Consider the following 22,455-nt stretch of genomic DNA (forward strand, 5'->3'; position numbering starts at 1 on the left):
TGTCTTGTTCACCCCACTGAATTAAAGCTGAAAGTCTGCACTTCAACTGCATCTGAGTTGTTTCATTTAAAATTCATTGTGGTGATGTACAGAACCAAAGTTAGAAAAAAGTTCAACTAAAAGCATACTTTGCCAGTATAAGGGCATCTCTGCAATGTGTCAACTGGGAAAGGCTTTTCATAAGGTTAGACACAGAAGGAAAATGGAACATCTTTAAAACATTGCTTTGCAAGTATACGGATCAGTATAATCCCCTTGAAAGCAAGGAGGGGCAAAACCTTTATGGATGAATAAAAGTGTTAATGTTGAGGTTGGTAAGAAAAAAAACATGATTTTAAAGCATTCAAGTTAGCTGGGACAGCAGAAACTTTCATGAGGTACAAGGAAGAAAATAAAGCATGCAAAAAAAAGCAATCAGGCAAGCTAAAATAGAGATGGAAAGGGGTATTGCAGCTAGGAGTAAATTATTTTTTAATAATGTGAATAGTAAAAAAAATGAAGCAAGAAGGGGTGGGGACCTTACTATCAGGGAGGGGGTAAGTTGGTTGATGAGAACAGGAAAAAGCAGAAATTTTGAACTGTTATTTTTCATCTGTCTATACATCTGAGGAGCCAGCTAATGAAGGCTTTCCCTTTTAATATGACCGGTTCTAGTAATACAGTTACTGTCGCATGGGTCACTCGGGAGGGAATTCAAAGGAGACTTTAACATGTAAAGGTAAACAAAGGTCAGGGACCGGATGGCATTCATCCCGAGATAAACGAGCTGAGAGCTGCGATTGCCAAGCCTCTTCACTTAATTTTTCAGGATTCGTTGAGGTCTAGCATGGTGCAGAGAGACTGACGAATTGCTAATGCGGCGCCGTAAATTTAACAAGGGATCCCCTTCTCAGCCTGAAAACTATAGGCCTGTTAATCTGACATCAGTTATGCACTTTGGTAGAAATAATATAAACGTGAGCTACCAACTAAGTGGTTGTTTGTTGGGGGTATCCTTAAATGGAGAAGGATCTGGGGGGGTTTGTAGATAATAAATTGTCTAATTCCTTTTGTGGCTACAAAAGCAAATAAAGTGCTGTCTTGTATAAAAAAGGGCATTGACTCAAGGGATGACAACTTAATTTTATGGTGCTGGCAGCCTACAGCAGTGTGAAGACTCCAGTGACATCACTGAAATCTCTCTGTCCTTCCTGTAGGCTGCCAACGGCAGCCTTCCTATTCTCTGAGCATGTGTGTAACTTGATCCTGTCTCCTGTTCTGAGCTACACAGAGGAGGGAGGGGGGGAGGGAATGAAACACATGTTTCATGCGCCTGTTCTAGAAAATGTGAAGTAAATGTGACTGAGTAAATATTTGATTATGTGAGCCAAAAGTGTGGCGTTTTTACTAAATAGGAGAACTACTGGGCAGTATGCTTTTTAAATTTTGACTTGCATTCTCCTTTAAATTCAATTTCCCTTTTGCCTCTTCCTAATCATCTTGGGTGAGCTCTGGTATTTGGCATTTTTATGTGAATCCTATGCCTTAAATTCATTTACCCTTTTGCCTCTTCCCAATCTTCTTGGGTGAGCTTTGGTATTTGGTAAGAGCACCATTCCTCTGCAGAGTGAAAAGGTTTGGAGCCTGTGCAGAGCTGCTTTTGGCGCTCTCCAATTTTCATCCATTTCACAATTTACATTAAAGCATTTTTCTGTGAATCCTATGCCTTAAATTCAATTTCCCTTTTCTCTGACCTGATTTTATATCACCTAGATACTATCTGATATCTTGTCTGGCGAGGTGACTAAAATCTGCTGTCATATACTGTTCCTATATGTTTTACCATGAGCCTTTTTTTTACCAAATCAAATGACTAAGTGTACTCAGGTTACATCTAATACTACTTGTGCATTAGTGGTTTCTTGAGGACAAGATGTTAGCTTAGTGTCACCATGTTTAAACCACCACTGTTGTGGACACAGCTTTCCCCATTTGTGCGTTAGCAGACAGTGACTAATAGAACAAAGGGCAGGGGAGTGGGGGCATGGTGAGCGATTTACAGGTAAATTGACCCACTCCAATTTCCCTCCAGCAGACTAAAAACAATCAAGTATCAGCACTAATGTGGTGTTCAGTTTTTCTTTCAAGTTAAGCTGCCTTAGACCCATAATTGTTGATTAGCTAGTGCTTATGGTACACTGTTTACTGTACAGCCAAGCAGAACATGATGGTGTTTAATGTAGCCCTTCAAACAGGAAAAACTTACCACACAGCAAATTTCATTACACTTATGCCGACCACACTGACGTTTTTTGTTGCATCTCTTGTCACATACAAAAGTAAAATCCCCTACAAAAAAACAAAATATTCTAAAAGTTTAGAAACATCTGGTAAAACATTGTTTACAGCTACTAAAACGGTCTAATAAACACCTTCTAAATAATAACATTTACTATCTTTCTGTCTATATATTACTTCTTGCTGAAAAATGCCCTATTTCAGTGCTGTCCATCTGGCGGCCCATGATGCCCCTCTGTGTGGCCTTACTGGCAGCTTTGGTGTCTTACCTTTGTGTAATCTTTAAATGGTATCAGTACTGACATTAAATACCTGCATGGTTCACACCTTAGATTCAGGCTGTAATATCCCTTTATTGTTTAAACATATAATCCCCTGTACTGTATACACATTTTAATCTCTGCATTGTTCAACCACTGCATTGTTCACACCTCAGGCTGTAATCGCCCACATTGTTCACCTCTTCATACCTCAGACAGACTGTAGGAGCAGTGCCAGCAATGTGTAACTGTATGTACTGCCTTGCCCTATATTGCCTGTGTGTATGGCACACACAGGCAGCTAAGGGCAGGCAAGGTATGGCACACACAGGCAGCATAGGGCAGGCAGAGTATAGCGCATACAGGCAGCATAGGGCAGATAGAGTATGGCAAACACAAGCAGCATAGGGCAGGCAGAGTACTGCCTGTGTGTGCCATACTCTCCCTGTGGGAGGTGAAACTGGAAGGGGTTTGTTCTGGGAGTTTGTTAGCAGTTGGAAAAAGCCATTAAATTGTCCCTAAGGTGTGTAATTATGTGCTGGGGGTTGCTGTGCTATCCACAGGGGAGGAGGAGGCATATAGATTTAGGGGTGTGTCCTAATATTACATAATATAATTCTATCACATAACAATGATGGTTGATATCCCCGGAGTGAGGACCAAGCATTTGGGTTTTTGCTGCACTACCACCATTGTGATAACATGGGTGTAGTTTGAAGTGGGTGTGGTTTAAAAAGGGGGAGTGGTCAAAACTGGCTTCCATTAGTGGCCCTCCACTATGTATGCTAGAGAAATTCCAGCACTTGGCACCACAGAAGTTGGACAGCACTGCCCTATTTTATATGAGAAAGGTTTTCATTGTATAGCCCTGTCTCATAAATGGCATCTGACATACATTTGATATTATTTTTAAACACATACATTTTTTGCCCTAAGAAACTGGAATGGCTGTCCCCCTTGGCTACACAGTAGCTTATTTATATTAAGTACAGTGGTGTTTCTGAAGAAAACACACACAGTTTACATGATAACATTACAGTATTTTAAATGCATATAAAACACTCGCTGATCCTTTGCAAACTTGATTACAGATATACACAGCAGCTAAACAATTGATTGCCAAATCATGGCATTCCTTGAATTACAACAATCATGGGTAATGAAAAGATGACCTAGAATCCCCTACTATCAGGATCTCATGATACCTTCTTAAAAATATGTGAACCTTAGGCTACTTGAGATATGGTATCTAATTTTTTTCTATCCTATGTATCAGACTAGTTTTCCTGCAAATTGTTATTACTAAGATTGTAATTTTATAGTCACTGTGGGCATTACTTTATTTTCTGTAAAGTAGGAAGAAATGATACCATAGTCCTAAAAATCACAGCATAGAGTATACAATCAGCGTTTAATTTACCAGATGTAGCTTTATATAAGAATCAGGCAGAGTAGTTATAAGTTTATTTAGAATTAGACTTTCTTTTTATTTCTTACACTAAGATACAGCTAGTATGTGTAACATTTAAAGTAACAAATGTTATATTACAAGTTTATTCTGATATGTCTGTAAATGGTATCTTTTTATCTGCATATGATAAAATCCAATAAAAATAAAAAAAGGGAAACTCTCAAATAAATAAACTTTATTAGATGCCTATAAGTAAATGTAAGTTATATATATAAAAAAATGCAAAATAGATGAACGTGTTTAAATCTGCATCTGGAAAATGCAGGTGGTGATACAGGTATGGGGCCCATTATCCAGAATGCTTGGGACCTGGGGTTTTCCAGATAAAGAATCTTTCTATAATTTGGATCGCCATACCTTAAATCTACTAAAAGATTATTTAAACATAAAATAATCCCAGTGGGCTTGTTTTGCTTCCAATAAGGATCAATTGTATATTAGTTGAAATCAAGTACAAGTAACTGTTTTAATAATACAGAGAAAAAGAAAATAATTTTTAAACATTTTAATTCTTTGCTTATAATGGAGTCAATGGGAGATGTCCTTCCAGTAATTCTCAACTTTTTGGATAATGGGTTTCCAAATAACGGTTCCAATACCTGTACTTAAAATACAGTGAGGAACATAAGTATTTGAACACCCTGCGATTTTGCAAATTCTCCCACTTAGAAATCATGGAGGGGTCTAAAATTCACATTGTAGGTGCATTCCCACTGTGAGAGACAGCATTTAAAAAAAAATAAATAAAAAAAAAAAAATCAGAAAATCACATTGTATGATTTTTAAAGAATTTATTTGATTGTATGATTTTTAAAGAATTTATTTGTATTGCACTGCTGCACATAAGTATTTGAAAACCTGAGTAGTGTTAATATTTGGTACAGAAGCCTTTGTTTGCAATTACAGAGGTCAAAGGTTTCCTGTAGTTTTTGACCAGGTTTGCACACAATGCAACAGGGATTTTGGCCCACCCCTCTACACAGATCTCCTCTAGATCTGTCAGGTTTCGGGGCTCCCTCCAAAGATTTTCTATTGGATTTAGGTCTGGAGACTGGCTAGGCCACTCCAGAACCTTGATATGCCTCTTACAGAGCCACTCCTTGGTTATCAAGGCTGTGTGCTTTGGGTCATTGTCATGTTGGAAGACCCAGCCACAACCCATCTTCAATGCTCTGACTGAGGGAAGGAGGTTGTTGCTCAAAATCTCACAATACATGGCCCCATTCATCCCCTCCTTAATACAGTGCACTTGTCCTGTTCCCTTCGCAGAAAAGCACCCCCAAAGCATGATGTTACCACCCCCATGCATCACAGCAGGGATGATGTTCTTGGGATGAAACTCATCCTTATTTTTCCTCCAAACATGGCAAGTGAAGTTTTGACCAAAAAGTTCTACTTTGGTCTCATCTGACTACATGACTTTCACCCATGCCTCCTCTGGATCATCCAGATGGTCATTGGCAAACTTCAGACGGGCCTGGACATGTGATGACTTGAGCAGGGGAACCTTCCGTGCAATGCATGATTTGAAACCATGACGGCGTAGTGTTCTACAGACAGTGACCTTCGAAACTGTGGTCCCAGCTCTCTTCAGGTCATTGACCAGCTCCTGCCTTGTTGTTCTGGGCTGATTACTCACCTTTCTTATCATCAGTGATACCCCACAAGGTGAGATCTTGCATGGAGCCCCAGGCCTAGGGAAACTGACAGTCGTCTTTAGCCTCTTCCATTTTCTACCAACTGCTCGAACAGTTGATCTATTTTCACCATGCTGCTTGGAAATTGCCCCGTAGCCCTTTCCAGCCTTGTGGAGGTCCACAATTTTGTCTCTGGTGTCTTTTGACTGCTCTTTGGTCTTACCCATGGTAGTAGTTGGAGTCTGACTGACTGTAGGGTGGGGACAGGTGTCTTTAAAGCACTCAGACAGGTGCTACTAATTGAGATTAAGCTAGATGCGAAGTTGAGGGCGAGGACTTCCAAGATAATTTTCTCAGAGATATTACCTGTGCCACGAGCAACATTAAGAAGGCAGCGGGAGCTTAGGGAGATTAATGCGTGGCTGAGAGATTGGTGCAGGGAGGAGGGCTTTGGGTTTCTCCAGAACTGGGCTGATTTCTCAATCGGCTACAGGCTCTTTGCCAGGGATGGGCTGCACCTCAATGATGATGGGGCAGCTGCTTTGGGGGAAAAGATGGCTAGCAGGTTGGAGTAGATTTTAAACTAGGAGTGGGGGGGGGGGAGGGTGCAGCGGGAAATTCTGAGGTAGTCAGGATAGATGAGGTAGTGGGCATAGTAAGGGAAAATGGGGGAGGAGACTTGCTTCGGGATACTGATAATAGCAGGGAGGCCCATAAGTTGTTTACACGTCATTCTCACGCCGGAACCAGTATTAAATGTATGTTTACCAATGCAAGGAGTAAAATGGTAAAATGGGAGAGCTGGAGGTACTGGCGTTGGAGCGGAAATATGATGTGATTGGTGTTGCTGAAACTTGGTTGAATGAGTCTCATGACTGGGCTGTTAATATTGGGGGGTATACATTGTTTCGGAGGGACAGGGGCAATAGAAAAGGAGGAGGAGTGTGTCTGTTCATTAAGCAGGAATTAAAAGCAAATATTAAGGAGGAAGTGATGGGGGTAACAGAGGGAGCTGAATCCTTATGGGTTGAGCTTCTCACAGATAGTAAAGAATCTACCAAATAAATTGTAGGGGTATGCTATAGACCCCCTAATGTAAGCGAAGAGGAGGAGGCCCAGCTCCTGTTGCAAATAGAAAAGGCTGCTAGTTTGGGGCAAGTGATAATAATGGGGGATTTTAATTACCCTGATATTGACTGGGGCAATAGTACTGCCAGGACAGTAAATGGGAACAAGTTTATAAACTTGCATGACAACTTTATGTCACAGGTTGTTGAGGAGCCAACCAGGAACCATGCTATACTAGATCTAGTGATCTCTAATGACCCAGAACGTATAGCAAATGTGCAAGTGGTTGAACCCCTGGGTAATAGTGACCATAATGTTATTTCATTTGATGTTTGGTGCAGGAAACAAACTTACACGGGGGCAACAAAGACACTGAATTTTAGGAAGGCAAATTTTAGCTCCTTAAGGGCAGCGCTTCAGGGCATAGATTGGGGCATTATATTTTCTGATAAAAACACAGAGCAGAAATGGTTGTCATTTAAAATGATATTAAATCATTACTGTTCTCAATTCATTCCATTAATAAGAAAAAGTAGAAGTGTTAAGAATCACCCTATGTGGCTTAACTCTGAGGTAAAGAAGTTAATAGGGAGAAAAAGGAAAGCTTTAAGAAATATAAGTGAGAGGGGATAGTAGCTGCGTTTAATGACTATAAACACTATAACAAGTGTTGTAAAACAGCAATCCGGAAGGCAAAGATAGAAAATGAGGAGTGCATCGCGGCCGAGGCCAAGACTAACCCCAAAAAGTTTTTTAAGTATATTAATAGTAAAAAGATGCAGGTTGAGGGTGTGGCCCCATTGAGTTATAGTAACAATATGGTTACAGCGGATACAGAAAAGGCAGATGTGCTTAACCAGTTCTTTTCTTCTGTGTGTACAGTAGAGGAGCCAGTGGGCCAAGTCCCACCCAATAGCTTCACTGTTGCCAGCTCCAACTACACAGTGGTTGGCACAGGATATGGTGCTTTAAGGGTTACACACGATAAATGTAAACAAGGCACCTGGGCCAGATGGAATACACCCTCGGGTACTGAGAGAGCTAGGGGAAGAATTGCAGTGGCCCTTGTTTCTGATATTCTCAGACTCGCTTTCATCAGGTATGGTACCTAGGGATTGGAAGAAGGCGAATGTCATTCCCATATTTAAAAAGGGAGTAAGATCTCAGCCTGGCAATTATAGGCCTGTAAGTTTGACATCCGTGGTGGGCAAGTTATTTGAAGGCTTGTTAAGGGATCACATTCAAAATTATGTAGTGGAGAATGCCATTATGAGCAGTAATCAGCATGGCTTTATGAAGGACAGGTCATGTCAGACCAATTTAATTGCTTTTTATGATGAGGTAAGTAAGAAGCTGGACAGTGGGGATGCAGTAGATATAATCTATTTGGATTTTGCCAAAGCATTTGATACCGTTCCCCACAAACGACTGCTTTCTAAGCTAAAGTATATTGGTCTTAGTGAAGTCGTTTGCACATGGATAGAAAACTGGCTACAGGATCGGGTACAGAGGGTGGTTGTTAATGGCACATTCTCTACTTGGAGTAAGGTTCTCAGTGGGGTCCCTCAGGGTTCTGTACTGGGTCCACTTCTGTTTAACTTGTTCATAAATAACTTAGGGGAGGGTATTATGAGTAATGTATCAGTGTTTGCAGATGGCACAAAACTCTGCAGACCAGTCAATTCTATCCAGGATGTGACATCCTTGCAGCAGGATCTTGACCAACTGGCAATCTGGGCGGCTAAGTGGCAGATGAGATTTAATGTGGATAAATGTAAGGTCATGCACCTGGGATGTAAAAATATGCAAGCCCCATATATCCTTAATGGGACTGCACTAGGCAAATCCATAATGGAGAAGAACCTTGGAGTCCTTGTAGATAATAAACTTGGCTGTAGCCAGCAATGCCAGGCAGCAGCTGCAAGGGCAAACAGGGGTTTGAGCTGTATTAAAAGGGGTATAGATTCACGGGAGGAGGGGGTTATTCTTCCCCTTTACAGAGCGCTGGTAAGGCCCCATCTAGAATATGCTGTTCAGTTTTGGTCTCCAGTGCTCAAACGGGACATTATTGAGTTAGAGAGGGTCCAGAGAAGGGCAACTAAGCTGGTAAAGGGTATGGAAAGTCTCAGTTATGAAGAAAGACTGGCCAAGTTGGGTTTGTTTACACTGAAGAAGAGGCGCTTAAGAGGTGACATGATAACTATGTATAAATATATAAAGGGATCATATAATAACCTTTCTAATGTTTTATTTACCAGTAGGTCCTTCCAACGGACACGAGGGCATCCACTCCGTTTAGAAGAAGGGAGGTTCCATTTAAATATTCGGAAAGGATTTTTTACTGTAAGAGCTGTGAAGTTGTGGAATTCCCTCCCCGAATCAGTCGTACTGGCTGATACATTATATAGCTTTAAGAAGGGGCTGGATGGATTCTTAGCAAGTGAGGGAATACAGGGTTATGAGAGATAGCCTTACTACAAGTTGATCCAGGGACTGGTCCGATTGCCATCTTGGAGTCAGGAAGGAATTTTTTCCCCTCTGCGGCAAATTAGAGAGGCTTCAGATGGGGTTTTTTTTGCCTTCCTCTGGATCAACTAGTAGTTAGGCAGGTTATATATAAGCATTATGGTTGAACTTGATGGATGTATGTCTTTTTTCAACCCAACTTACTATGTTACTATGTAGATTAATGAGTGGAGTAGAGGTGGACTATTTAAAAGCAGAATAACAGGTCTCTGAAAGCCAGAATTCTTGCTGATTGCCAGGTGTTGAAATACTTATGTGCAGCAGTGCAATACAAATACATTCTTTAAAAATCATACAATGTGATTTACTGATTTTTTTTTAAATGCTGCTTCTCACAGTGGGAATGCACCTACAATGTGAATTTCAGACCCCTCCATGATTTCTAAGTGGGAGAACTTGAAAAATCGCAGGGTGTTTAAATACTTATGTTCATCACTGTATAACCTTTATCCTTTGAGCCTCATAGTTGTGGCTTTGGATTTGCTCTGTCTTATATACATCTTATATATTTCTGTACAAAGCAGTCTTATTTTTAAAAAGTTACATATCCTACCTTTGTTCTGTAGCAGAGAGCATGGAACCTCCTACATAAGTGTGGGGTGTAGAAACAGATAAGAGACTTTTGTTAAACATCTATCAGCAAATTCAAGTAGTAATTCAGTATACATGTTGGCATATTTATAAGGTAATTAGAAAATGTTAAGAAAAATAGAAATTGAAATATGCTTGTTTACATAATTATTAAATACCAACACTTTAGTTTTTTAGAGCCATCTTTTGTTTCAGATGTTTTGGGGTACCGTATTTTCTGGCGTACAAGACGACTGGGCGTATAAGACGACACCCAACTTTTGCAGTTAAAATATCCTCAATCTCCCCCCCGCAGCGTCCAAAAGCTCATCCTCCCCAACATCATCCAGCTCCCCCTAGCGTCCTCCCCAACATGCTCCAGCTCCCCCCAACATCCTCCCCCACATATTTCAACTCCCCCACATCCTCCCCCTCCCCACATCCTTCAGCTCCCCCAAGTGTCCTCCACCACCCCTGCTTCATCCGGATCCGGCTTTGAAGGAACGGCTTTATCCACCACCCCTCACACTCGCCTGCTGCTTCCTCCGGCTGCTTAGGTTGCGCCCCGTACGCGCTGACGTGACGCGTATGCACAGGGTGCAACTAATAAAATGAACCGCTGACCCCTTTAAAGCGTTACAGGCTCATTGATGATCAGCGGTTAATTTTCTTGGTTGCGCCCTGTGCATACGCGTCACGTCAGTGCGTACGGGGCGCAACCTAAGCAGCCGGAGGAAGCAGCAGGCGAGCGGAGGGGTGGTGGATAAAGCCGCTCCTTTAAAGCCGGATGAATCAGGCGAGCGGGAGGGGTGGTGGAGGACGCTGGGGGGCCGTGCAAGCAAGTACCCGGCGTATAAGACGACCCCCGACTTTAACCCAGATTTTTGGAACGAGTGCAGTCAGTTGCCCATAGACATTGCCTGATGAGTGCTAATGACTAAATAAAGTGCACCCGTGTGTAATCTAATGTCAGTACAAATACAGCTGCTCTGTGATGGCCTCAGAGGTTGTCTAAGAGAATATTGGGAGCAACAACACCATGAAGTCCAAAGAACACACCAGACAGGTCAGGGATAAAGTTGTTGAGAAATTTAAAGCAGGCTTAGGCTACAAAAAGATTTCCAAAGCCTTGAACATCCCACGGAGCACTGTTCAAGCGATCATTCAGAAATGGAAGGAGTATGGCACAACTGTAAACCTACCAAGACAAGGCCGTCCCCCTAAACTCACAGGTGGAACAAGGAGAGCGCTGATCAGAAATGCAGCCAAGCGGCCCATGGTGACTCTGGACGAGCTGCAGAGATCTACAGCTCAGGGGGGGGAATCTGTTCATAGGACAACTATTAGTCGGGCACTGCACAAAGTTGGCCTTTATGGAAGTGGCAAGAAGAAAGCCATTGTTAACAGAAAACCTTAAGAAGTCCCATTTGCAGTTTGCCACAAGCCATGTGGGGGACACAGCAAACATGTGGAAGAAGGTGCTCTGGTCAGATGAGACCAAAATGGAACTTTTTGGCCAAAATGCAAAACGCTATGTGTGGCGGAAAACTAACACTGCACATCACTCTGAACACACCATCCCCACTGTCAAATATGGTGGTGGCAGCATCAGGCTCTGGGGGTGCTTCTCTTCAGCAGGGACAGGGAAGCTGGTCAGAGTTGATGGGAAGATGGATGGAGCCAAATACAGGGCAATCTTGGAAGAAAACCTCTTGGAGTCTGCAAAAGACTTGAGACTGGGGCGGAGGTTCACCTTCCAGCACGACAACGACCCTAAACATAAAGCCAGGGCAACAATGGAATGTTTTAAAAAAAAAAAAAAAAAAATATATCCATGTGTTAGAATGGCCCAGTCAGATCTAAATCCAATCGAGAATCTGTGGCAAGATGTGAAAACTGCTGTTCACAAACGCTGTCCATCTAATCTGACTGAGCTGGAGCTGTTTTGCAAAGAAGAATGGGCAAGGATTTCAGTCTCTAGATGTGCAAAGCTGGTAGAGACAAACCCTAAAAGCCTGGCAGCTGTAATTGCAGCAAAAGGTGGTTCTACAAAGTATTGACTCAGGGGGCTGAATAATTACGCACACCCCACTTTGCAGTTATTTATTTGTAAAAAATGTTTGGAATCATGTATGATTTTCGTTCCACTTCTCACGTGTACACCACTTTGTATTGGTCTTTCACGTGGAATTCCAATCAAATTGATTCATGTTTGTGGCTGTAATGTGACAAAATGTGGAAAAGTTCAAGGGGGCCGAATACTTTTGCAAGTCACTGTATATACAATTATTTCTGAAGATTTATATCCTTCCCAAATTCAGTTCCTTAAAGCAATCCTTCAGAGAACTTACCTTTGTTTTAAAGCTGCATCGGCAAGCTATATTAGACGTACGAGAGCAGAGTCCACAATCTCCTTCATGACAAAGATTTTCACAGGTATGGATAAAGTCTAGAACATATAAAAATTGTACTCTGAATTGATGTAAAAAAATATTATTGTCATAACATTGTCTAAAGTTTTATACTAACAAGACAGCAAGCGATGCCTGGGTTGCACCATGTTTCTTATCTCACTTTTTTTTTCTAAAATATCAAGACAGCCCAGTGTGACTAACTGATAGAATTGGTGGTTTTGGCATTCTCTTTGCCCCAGTGCCACTGGAGAAAATTCCATGTTTGATATTAGCCTATATTTCTCACAGCACTGCAGAATAATAGTTTTAGATATGACCATTACCCTTGCGACAGAATGATGTATTAATATTGCTAGATATCTGTCAAAAAATAGTAGAGTCATGCTGCTCCTTAATAAAGAAGGAAATACAGCAAATCATATACTTCTCCTTAATTGACAAGGAAAGGTACAATCACTGGGGGATGCCAAAATGTTAGGCACCCCCCTGTGATTCTAATTGCTTACCTTATACCCTGGGCAGGTGTGGAAAAAACGGCACCAGCCAGGGGTAGCTACGAGACAGTGATACTCTTCTTTCTTCTGTCTTCGTGCTGCTTGAGCATGCACAGTAGGATGAAAAGCTACACTTTAATAGGAAAGTCTGAATTTTTCACCCTACTGCGCATGCGCTGGCCCCGAACGAAGAATGAAGAAGGAAGAGGATCAATGTCTTGCACCTACCCCTGCTGGTGCGGTTTTCCCTTAACAGGGGCACTAGTCCAGGGTATAAAGTCAGCAATTACAATCACTAGGTGGTAACTAACATTTTGGTACCCCACAGTGATTTAACCTTTCCTTCTCCTTTAAAGGAGAAGAAAAGGCTAAGTCACTTGGGGGTGACAAAATGTTAGGCACCCCCAAGTGACTTAAATCGCTTACCTTTTACCCCGGGCTGGTGCCCCTGTTAGGAGAAAACCACACCAGCCCGAACTTTAACAAAAAAGTCGGCTTTTCAGTCTACTGCGCATGCGCCGGCCCCGGGAATTTGCAGGCAGAACGGAGAAGGAAGAAGGAAATACTCGCTACAGGTACCCCGGGCTGGTGTGGTTTTCTCCTAACAGGGGCACCAGCCCCGGGTAAAAGGTAAGCGATTAAAGTCACTTGGGGAGTGCCTAACATTTTGGCACCCCCAAGTTACTTAGCCTTTGCTTCTCTTTAAGTACAAACAAAGAAAACTGTTTCCAGCAGTACACTGATTTACTAAACATTGTTCTGTGTTTTAAGTCACATACTATATAGCAGGGGTCCCCAACCTTTTTTACCCACGAGCCAAATTCAAATCTAAAAAGACTTGGAGAGCAACACAACATGAAAAATGTTTCTGGGGTTACAAATAGGGGCTCTGATTCATATTTGGCAGCCCCTATGTGGAATGGCAGCCTACAGATGGTTCTGTTTGGCAGTACACCTGGTTTTTATGCAACCAAAACTTGCCCAAAAGGCAGGAATTCAAACATAAGCACCTGCTTTGAGGCCACTGGGAGCAACATCCAAGGTTTTGGTGAGCAACGTGTTACTCCTGAGTTACTGGTTGGGGATCACTGCTATATAGTGTCATTCTGTGCCCATATTAAGGAATTCGCTTTTCACAGTAATATTATAAAGTGAAAAGGTCTTTGGGAAAAGCTTACAAGCAAACTCAAACTCAAAAATATATTTTTTTAAGTACTGGATACTAATGTGGTTCACTTAATTAATTGGCTACTAAGAAGCTGGGCAGTGGGGATGCCAAAGCATTTGATACAGTTCCCCAGCTGCTTTCTAAACGAAGGTCTATTGGTCTTAGTGAAGTGGTTTGCACATGGATAGAAAACTGGCTACAGGATTGGGTACAGAGGGTGGTTGTTAATGGTACATTCTCTACTTGGAGTAAGATTCTCAGTGGGGTCCCTCAGGGTTCTGTACTGGGGCCACTTTTGTTTAACTTGTTCATAAATGACTTTGGGGAGGGTATTATAAGCAATGTATCAGTGTGTGCAGATGACACAAAACTCTGCAGACCAGTCAGTTCTATCCAATGTGGCATTCTTGCAGCAGGATCTTGACAAAGTGGGTGGCTAAGTGGCAGATGAGATTTAATGTGGATAAATGTAAGGTCATGCACCTGGGATGTAAAAATATGCAAGCCACTTATACCCTTAATGGGACTGCACTAGGTAAATCCATAAAGGAGAAGGACCTTGGAGTCCTTGTAGATAATAAACTTGGCTGTAGCAAGCAATGCCAGGCAGCAGCTGCAAGGGCAAACAAGGATTTGAGCTGTATTAAAAGGGGTATAGATTCACGGGAGGAGGGGATTATTCTTTCCCTTTACAGAGCACTGGTAAGGCCCCATCTAGAATATGCTGTTCAGTTTTGGTCTCCAGTGCTCAAACGGGACATTACTGAATTAGAGAGGGTCCAGAGAAGGGCAACTAAGCTGGTAAAGGGTATGAAAAGTCTCAGTTATGAAGAAAGACTGGCCAAGTTGGGTCTGTTTACACTGGAGAAGAGGCGCCTAAGAGTTAACATAATAACTATGTATAAATATATAAGAGGATCATATAATCACCTCTCTAATGCTTAATTTACCAGCAGGTCGTTTCAAGTAGACCAGGGCACCCACTCCATATAGAAGAAGGGAGGTTCCATTTAAATATTCAGAAAGGTTTTTTTACTGTGAGAGCTGTGAAGTTGTGGAATTGCCTCCCCGAATCAGTTGTACTGGCAGATACATTACATAACTTTAAGAAGGGGCTGGATGGCTTCTTAGCAAGTGAGGGAATACAGGGTTATGGGAGATAGCTCTTATTATTATTATTATTAAGATTTATTTATAAAGTGCCAACATATTCCGCAGCGCTGTACAATAGCTCTTAGTACAAGTTGATCCAGGGACTGGTCCGATTGCCATCTTGGAGTCAGGAAGGAATTTTTTCCCCTCTGCAGCAAATTAGAGAGGCTTCAGATGGGTTTTTTTTGCCTTCCTCTGGATCAATTAGAAGTTAAGCAGGTTATATATAGGTATTATGGTTGAACATGAAGGACATACGTCTTTTATCAACCTAACTTACTATGTTACTGTTAATACAAACCCTAGCATCTATGCCACTGTGAAAAAGTTGGACAATAGGGTAGATGATGGCTGCTATACCTGCTTGAAAATACTCTGAAATGCTGCATATGTCAACAATATCTATAAATAACAGATAATAGTTGTATTTATTTTTTTCCCTGTGCAGTTTCAAATGAGCTTATGTTTTACAGAGACTATTTTTTACCTATTACAATAAATCACAATATACAGTCATCTGTAATGAGCAAATCAGAGACATAAAATGAGTTTAAAGGATATACCTTTAAAATATAGCAAGTAAATGTAAAATTGATCATAGTGCTATTCTAAGCACTTTTGCATTTTACATTCCTTAATTTTTAAAGATTCCAATATATTGCAGGGGAACTATCACATAAATAAATTTTAATATAAGCATTATAAAAATAAGATCTAAACATAAAACTAAATATAATTCAAAATTCTGTATTGACTGTATTGTTTATAACATAATATAAACATAATAATGGATTCATGCACAAACAAAATATAACAACAAATCCTGCACATGCAAAGGAATGATTTCTGGTGATTTTAAAAGATTGATTTTACATCTTCTAAGCAAAGAAGCACCTCACCAAAGGCTATTTTAGACCAAACTATCAATCAGACCCTGACTCCCAACTCCTGCATGAACACAGAATAAGGAGAGACAAATGCTGAGAGGTGGATAGTGAAGGGGAAGGGGAGAGTCCTTAGAATAGAACTCTCATCAATTTTACATTACTTATTTTAAAGGTTTACATTTTCTTAAATATATAATATGAAAAGTACAATTGGAAAGATTTTGACAACAAACTAATGGGGGCAGGCTAATGGGAATGTTACAGGTACATATTCTTATTTAAGCATACAGCTTCAAACCTACTACAGGTATGGGAACCCTTATCCAAAAAGTTCTGAGTTACTGAAAGGCCATCTCCCACAGACTCCATAATAAGTGCATAATTCTAATTTTTAAAAATGATTACCTTTTTCTCTGTAATAATAAAACAGTATCTTGTACTTGATCCCGACTAAGATATAATTACTCCTTATTGGGGGCAGAAGAAGCCTATTGGGGTTATTCAATATTTAATTGAATTTTAGCAGACTTAAGTTGGAGATCCAAATTATGGAAAGATGCCTTATCCGGAAAACCCCAGGTCCCAAGCATTTTGGATAACAGGTCCCATACCTGTACTGGGCATCAAAGAATTGACTATTGATCTACCATGAGAGCCACAAGGTAGAGGCTTTCCACAGGTCTTTCCACAAGAAGGAATAGGGTCAGTGCAGATTTTTCGATCTATGCATCCAAGTTCCAATAGTTTGCTCAAGGGAGTTTGCCCACAGGGACAGAATCGCACAACCTGAGGAAGCCTTGGACATGGTTGGCAAGGCTGAGGATGACAAACTTCAGTACAGCCATGCTTTCCACAATTTAATTTCCTGGTAAACCGCAAAAAGAAAATACTGTAAAACAAACAAGCATACCTTTATAGATTATAGGCTATTATAAATAAAATAAGGGCTATCACAAAAATTATAATCCACAACAGAGTTGAACATGTTTTTCTTCATTTTATAAGTTATTTAAAGGAAGACTATGCCCCCGAACAATATAAACATCTATTACATAAAACTGCTCATATGTAATACCCTGCTTCATCTAAATAAACCATATTCATAAAAAAAAAAACTTTTTTTTTTAGTATTATGTGCCATTAGGTAATATTAAATAGAAAATTGCAATTTTAAGCTTTAAGGACCTCCCCCTGGTATTATATTAATCACGGTGCACACATATATGTTAGGTCACATGAACCAATTAATAGTTAGAGCTCTGTGTTTTACACACTTCTGTTCCAGTTAGAGCTGCGTTATTTCTGGTCAGGTGATCTCAGAAGAAGCACACAGGCCATCATAAAAAGGGGGCTCAAGGTACAAAAACGTACCAGAGTAATATTTACTGATAATCAAATAATAATCAGCTCTCATCCTTCCAGACCTTATGTGTCAACCCACAAACAACAGAGGCGCGCGCTACGCAGTCATCGATTTAAAGAATAAGCCGGAAGGGGCACAATGGATCCAAATTAAGTCTTATTGTCTGCCTGTGTTTGGCCTCCTTAAGCTCCCCCCAGCTAAAGGCAGTCATACATAGGCAGATGTCCTTTAGACCGATCCAGCAGCTTATTTGCCCATGTATAAGGACCCTCAATGGGCCCCCTGATCTATATCTGCCCGAAAATTGCCCAGGTGTCGATTGGGCAGGTTTGCTTTTCTGTCAGATCAGGGACCTCATTGCCTCATTGATGCAGTCCTTGGTCTGACGGCTCCTATGCCTGTTGTTCTAATTTGATATTACCCACCCAAGTTTGGCATATCAGAAAAATATTTGTTACATTACCTTGAGTTACAAGCCACTACAGTGGTATTGGCTAGATGCACTGTGTGCCATTTTTTATCTGGTCCACAACTAAATATAACAAATAGCATAATATTTACAGAAGCCAGTAGTACTGGGTGCTGTATTCATGATGTGCACAGTCCTATTTGCTTCCATAAAAGCAGTTTTATTTCAGCCAGAGCCATAAGGAAAGTGATAGAAGTTCCTGGATTTTTTTTCCTTCTGCTGTCTACAGTGGACTAAGATAGTATAAGTAGGCAAAAAGTAGCATATTAAAATGTAAAATTGTAGGTAAATTAGTGGAATTTCAAAAGCTCTGATATATATTTTTTTAAGCATAAAAATAAAATGAAAATTTAAAAAAAGAAATCATTAGATGATGGTATTTTTTTATGTTATAAAAATCTCTATTTTCAACATTGCATTACTGTTATTTCTGTACAAAAAGAACTCCATTCACGTATAAAAAAAAACATAACAAAACAGAGTGATGTATGACAGTTTATAGGAAAGAGCTTATAATGCAGAGAACACTGAGCCCTACAATGATTTTTTTTGTAACAAAATCTTGAACCTTACTTGCCACATTGCTTTTGACAGGAGAAATTGCCAAAGCCATCATAGTTATCTTTGTCAGTTCCACAAAGAACATCACGAGAGCTTCCACCACAATAGCAGGCTGTTATGCAGAACAAAGAGAAGAAAAAAGAAAAAAAAAAACATTACTTATAATATTTCTTCTTATGTGAAAGCAGTGTTTAATTTTATTTTCCATAGATATGCAGTATTTAAGAACATACCTTTTTTTCTATTTAGATATGCAGGTATGGCATCAGTTATCCAGAAACCCATTATCCAAATCAAATAATTCAAATGTTTTAAATGTATTTCCTTTCTCTGTAATAATGAAACAGTACATTGTACTTGATCCCAACTAAGATATTATTAATGTTTTTCCTGCTAAGCATGTATGCGATACATGCTTGCAAAAAAAGCTCTACCTGCCAAGCACGTATCACATACGTGCTTTACAATTCAGGCTTCTCTCTCTGCATTGGGGGCAATTGCCGCTCGTGCAGAAAGTCCAGTGTGCCCCCAACCCCCTAGGCAAAAAGCCAATAGCAAGTTGGTCCTTTTTTTTGTTCCTTATTTTATCATTTTGTCTTTTTTTCCCCTAAAAACGATTTATTTCACAGCGTGACCATTGCATCAGGTATTCTGACCACTAACTACGAAATAAAATTTCTACCTGGCTGACTGAGCCTACTAATTAAGGGGGAGGAGTAAATCTGGTAAATTCTCACCAGGGCTTGGCTGTTTGGTTTGAACCTTTATAAGTTACAGACTGCACAGCGAGTGTTGCATGTAAATTAAGTGTTTAGCAGGCATTAAAAACAAAAAGGCGTTTGGGGTTTACTGTGCATGCTGAGTGAAAGAAGGATGTAAGCGCAATTAACTGACTGCAGTGTGATTTCTAAGTGCTACCTGGCTGACTAAGCCTACTAAATAAGGGGGCGGAGTAAATCTGGTAAATTCTCACCAGGCACTGGGCTGTTTGATTTGAACCTCTATAATTACAGACTGCACAGCGAGTGTGGGAGCTGCTAAGTGAGTGTTGCATGTGATCCAAGTGTTGTATGTGAATTAAGTGTTTGGCAGGTATTAAAAACAAAAAAGGCATTTAAATCTAAAAAGGCACTATACGAGGGATTGCACTCGGGAGACTGTAAGTACTCTTGTCACATGTATGTGATCCTGGAGCAGCAGTTCCATGCAGCATTTACTTGTGAGAGATGCAGGTGGGTTTTCCTCTTGAAATCTGAAGTGCAGAATTTAAGGGGGAACTGGCAGCACTGAGGGCAGCTGCAAATATTGGGGAGAACAGGAGGCTCACTGAGCAACCACTGGCAAAGGCCGGTGTAGTGGAGGTGGAGAAAGGACAGTGGAGGTTAATGAAGGAGACAAGTTTGTGACAGTTAAGAGGGGCAGTAGGGGACGGAAGGGTATGGGAGCTGGTTCACAGCTTGTACAAACCAACAGATTTGCTGCTTTAGGTGAAGATGCTGGGGAAGAAAGCTCTGAGCTGGCATGTATGGAGCAGGAGCACCCTGGGAGCGGGCACCTCTAACAAAGGGGAGGGGGGAGTAGTGCTAGGAAGGGAAGGCAGGCTATATTTGTAGGGGATTCAATTATTAGGAAGGTGGATAGGGTAAATTGTTGCAAGGACCTTACGTGCCAAACTGTGTGTTGCTTGCCTGGTGCTAGGGTTTGGCATGTGGTGGAACGAGTGGACAATTTGTTGGGAGGGGCTGGGGAAGACCCGGTGGTCTTGGTACACATAGGTACCAATGACAAAATTAAAGGGGGATGGGGGAGGAGTCCTCAAAAACGATTTTAAAAAACTAGGCGATAAGTTGAGGGCAAGGACTTCCAAGGTAATTTTCTCATATTACCTGTGCCACGAGCAACATTAAGAAGGCAGCAGCAGCTTAGGGAGATTTATGCGTGGCTGAGAGATTGGTGCAGGGAGGAGGGCTTTGGGTTTCTGGAAAACTGGGCTGATTTCTCAATCGGCTACAGGCTCTTTGCCAGGGATGGGCTGCACCTCAAGGATGATGGGGCAGCTGCTTTGGGGGGAGAAGATGGCTAGAGGTTTGGAGGAGATTTTAAACTAGAAGTGGGGGGGGGGGGGGTGCAGCGGGTAGATGAGGTAATGGGCATAGTAAGGGAAAATGGGGGAGGAGACTTGCTTCGGGTTACTGATAATGGCAGGGAGGACCATAAGTTGTTTACGCGACATTCTCACGCTGGCACTAGAATTAAATGTATGTTTACTAATGCAAGGAGTCTGACTGGTAAAATAGGAGAGCTGGAGGTACTAGTGTTGGAGTGTAAATATGATGTGATTGGTGTTGCTGAAACTTGGTTGAATGAGTCGCATGACTGGGCAGTTAATATTGGGGGTTAGACATTGTTTTGGAAGGACAGGGGCAATAGAAAAGGAGGAGGAGTGTGTCTGTTCGTTAAGCAGGAATTAAAAGCAAATATTAAGGAGGAAGTGATGGGGTAACAGAGGGAGCTGAATCCTTATGGGTTGAGCTTCTCACGGATAGTAAAGAATTTACCAAATTAATGGTAGGGGTATGCCATAGCGGAGAGGAGGCGGCTCAGCTCCTGTTGAAAATAGAAAAGGCTGCTAGTTTGGGGCAAGTGATAATAATGGGGGATTTTAATTAACCTGATATTGACTGGAACAATAGTACTGCCAGGACAGTAAATGGGAACAAGTTTATAAACTTCTTGCATGACAACTTTACGTCACAGGTTGTTGAGGAGCCAACCAGTAACCATGCTATATTGGATCTAGTGTTCTCTGATGACCCAGAATGTTATAATAATGTTATTTGATTTGAGGTTTGGTGCAGGAAACAAATTTACACTGGGGCAACAAAAACCCTGAATTTTAGAAAAGCACATTTTAGATCCCTCAGGGCAGTGCTTCAGGGCATAGATTGGGGCATTATATTTTCTGATAAAAACAGAGCAGAAATGGTTGTCATATAAAATGATATTAAATCCTTACTCAATTTATGCCATTAATAAGAAAATGTAGAAGTGTTAAGAATCACCCTATGTGGCTTAACTCTGAGGTAAAGAAGTTAATAGGGAAAAAAAGGAAAGCTTTTAAGAAATATAAGCCAGAGGGTTAGTAGCTGACAGTAGCTGCATTTAATGAATATAAACACTATAACAAGCGTTGTAAAACAGCAATCTGGAAGGCTAGGATAGAAAATGAGGAGCGCATTGCAGCAGAGGCCAAAACTAACCCCAAAAAGTTTTTTAAGTATATTAATAGTAAATAGATGCAGGTTGAGGGTGTGGCCCCATTGACTTATAGTAACAATATGCTTACAGCGGATACAGAAAAGGCAGATGTACTAAACCAGTTCTTTTATTCTGTGTATACAGTAGAGGAGCCAGAGTGCCAAGTCCCACCCAATAGCTGCACTGCTGCCGCAGTTTCCACTACGCAGTGGTTGACACAGGATATGGTGCTTAACCTTTTTACTGCCAGCTGTTTTGGTCAAAGCGGAACTTGTATTGCCAGACAGTTTTTGAACATTTTGCACTGTTTCCCTTTAGGGGCCTTTTCTCGGGGGGACTTTTAGTTTACCCAGGAAAACAATATATCGTTTTTTTCAGAACAACCTAAGCTTTCAAAATATGGTAGAAATTTTGTGTAATTCCAATTCTGTAACAAGATATAGGCTTCTAAAGGTCTAAAAATGCAAAAAAAATCAAATTTTCCATAATATAAACACACATACTAGAAACAAAAATTATTTTATGCACGAATATACAACTGATTTGGAAAGTCCCATGTCTCCTGAACGTGCCAATACCAAATATATATAGTTTTATGGAGATTTCTCACTTGTATAGGTCAAAAACTCCCAGCAGTACATTACCAAATTTCCAAAGCACTGCTCCAGAAAGCTGCATACTTTAGATTTCAAGGACAAAATTTCCACTAACAGAAGGTTTATCCCAGAAAATTGTACATTTTTGGAAAGAACAGATTCTGGGGAATACAGAATAGGCACAACTGTCTGTCTACTCCAAACTATCAAGTCGCAATGCTTTCCTAAAGTTATTGGTTTTTATCAAAATTTGTGATTTTTTAAAAAAATGACTTCAAAGCTTC

The 22,455-nt window shown here is 40.8% G+C and overlaps 1 protein-coding gene across 4 annotated transcripts in view; it reads right to left on the reverse strand.

The window, feature by feature from the left end:
• The window catches only part of nfx1 (nuclear transcription factor, X-box binding 1), a 140,948-nt gene that overhangs the window by 51,430 nt on the left and 67,063 nt on the right, over nt 1–22,455 (reverse strand). For all 4 annotated transcript variants that reach the window (XM_031903503.1, XM_031903506.1, XM_031903504.1 and 1 more), the window contains 5 exons: nt 18,330–18,429; nt 16,572–16,789; nt 12,161–12,258; nt 9,793–9,823; nt 2,246–2,328 (listed from right to left, as the gene is read on the reverse strand). In XM_031903503.1, coding sequence (XP_031759363.1) covers nt 2,246–2,328; nt 9,793–9,823; nt 12,161–12,258; nt 16,572–16,789; nt 18,330–18,429 — 530 coding nt within the window. The remainder of the gene's footprint in view (nt 1–2,245; nt 2,329–9,792; nt 9,824–12,160; nt 12,259–16,571; nt 16,790–18,329; nt 18,430–22,455) is intronic.

The sequence above is a fragment of the Xenopus tropicalis genome, chromosome 6 (genome assembly GCF_000004195.4).
Source record: "Xenopus tropicalis strain Nigerian chromosome 6, UCB_Xtro_10.0, whole genome shotgun sequence".
Classification (NCBI taxonomy): domain Eukaryota; kingdom Metazoa; phylum Chordata; class Amphibia; order Anura; family Pipidae; genus Xenopus; species Xenopus tropicalis.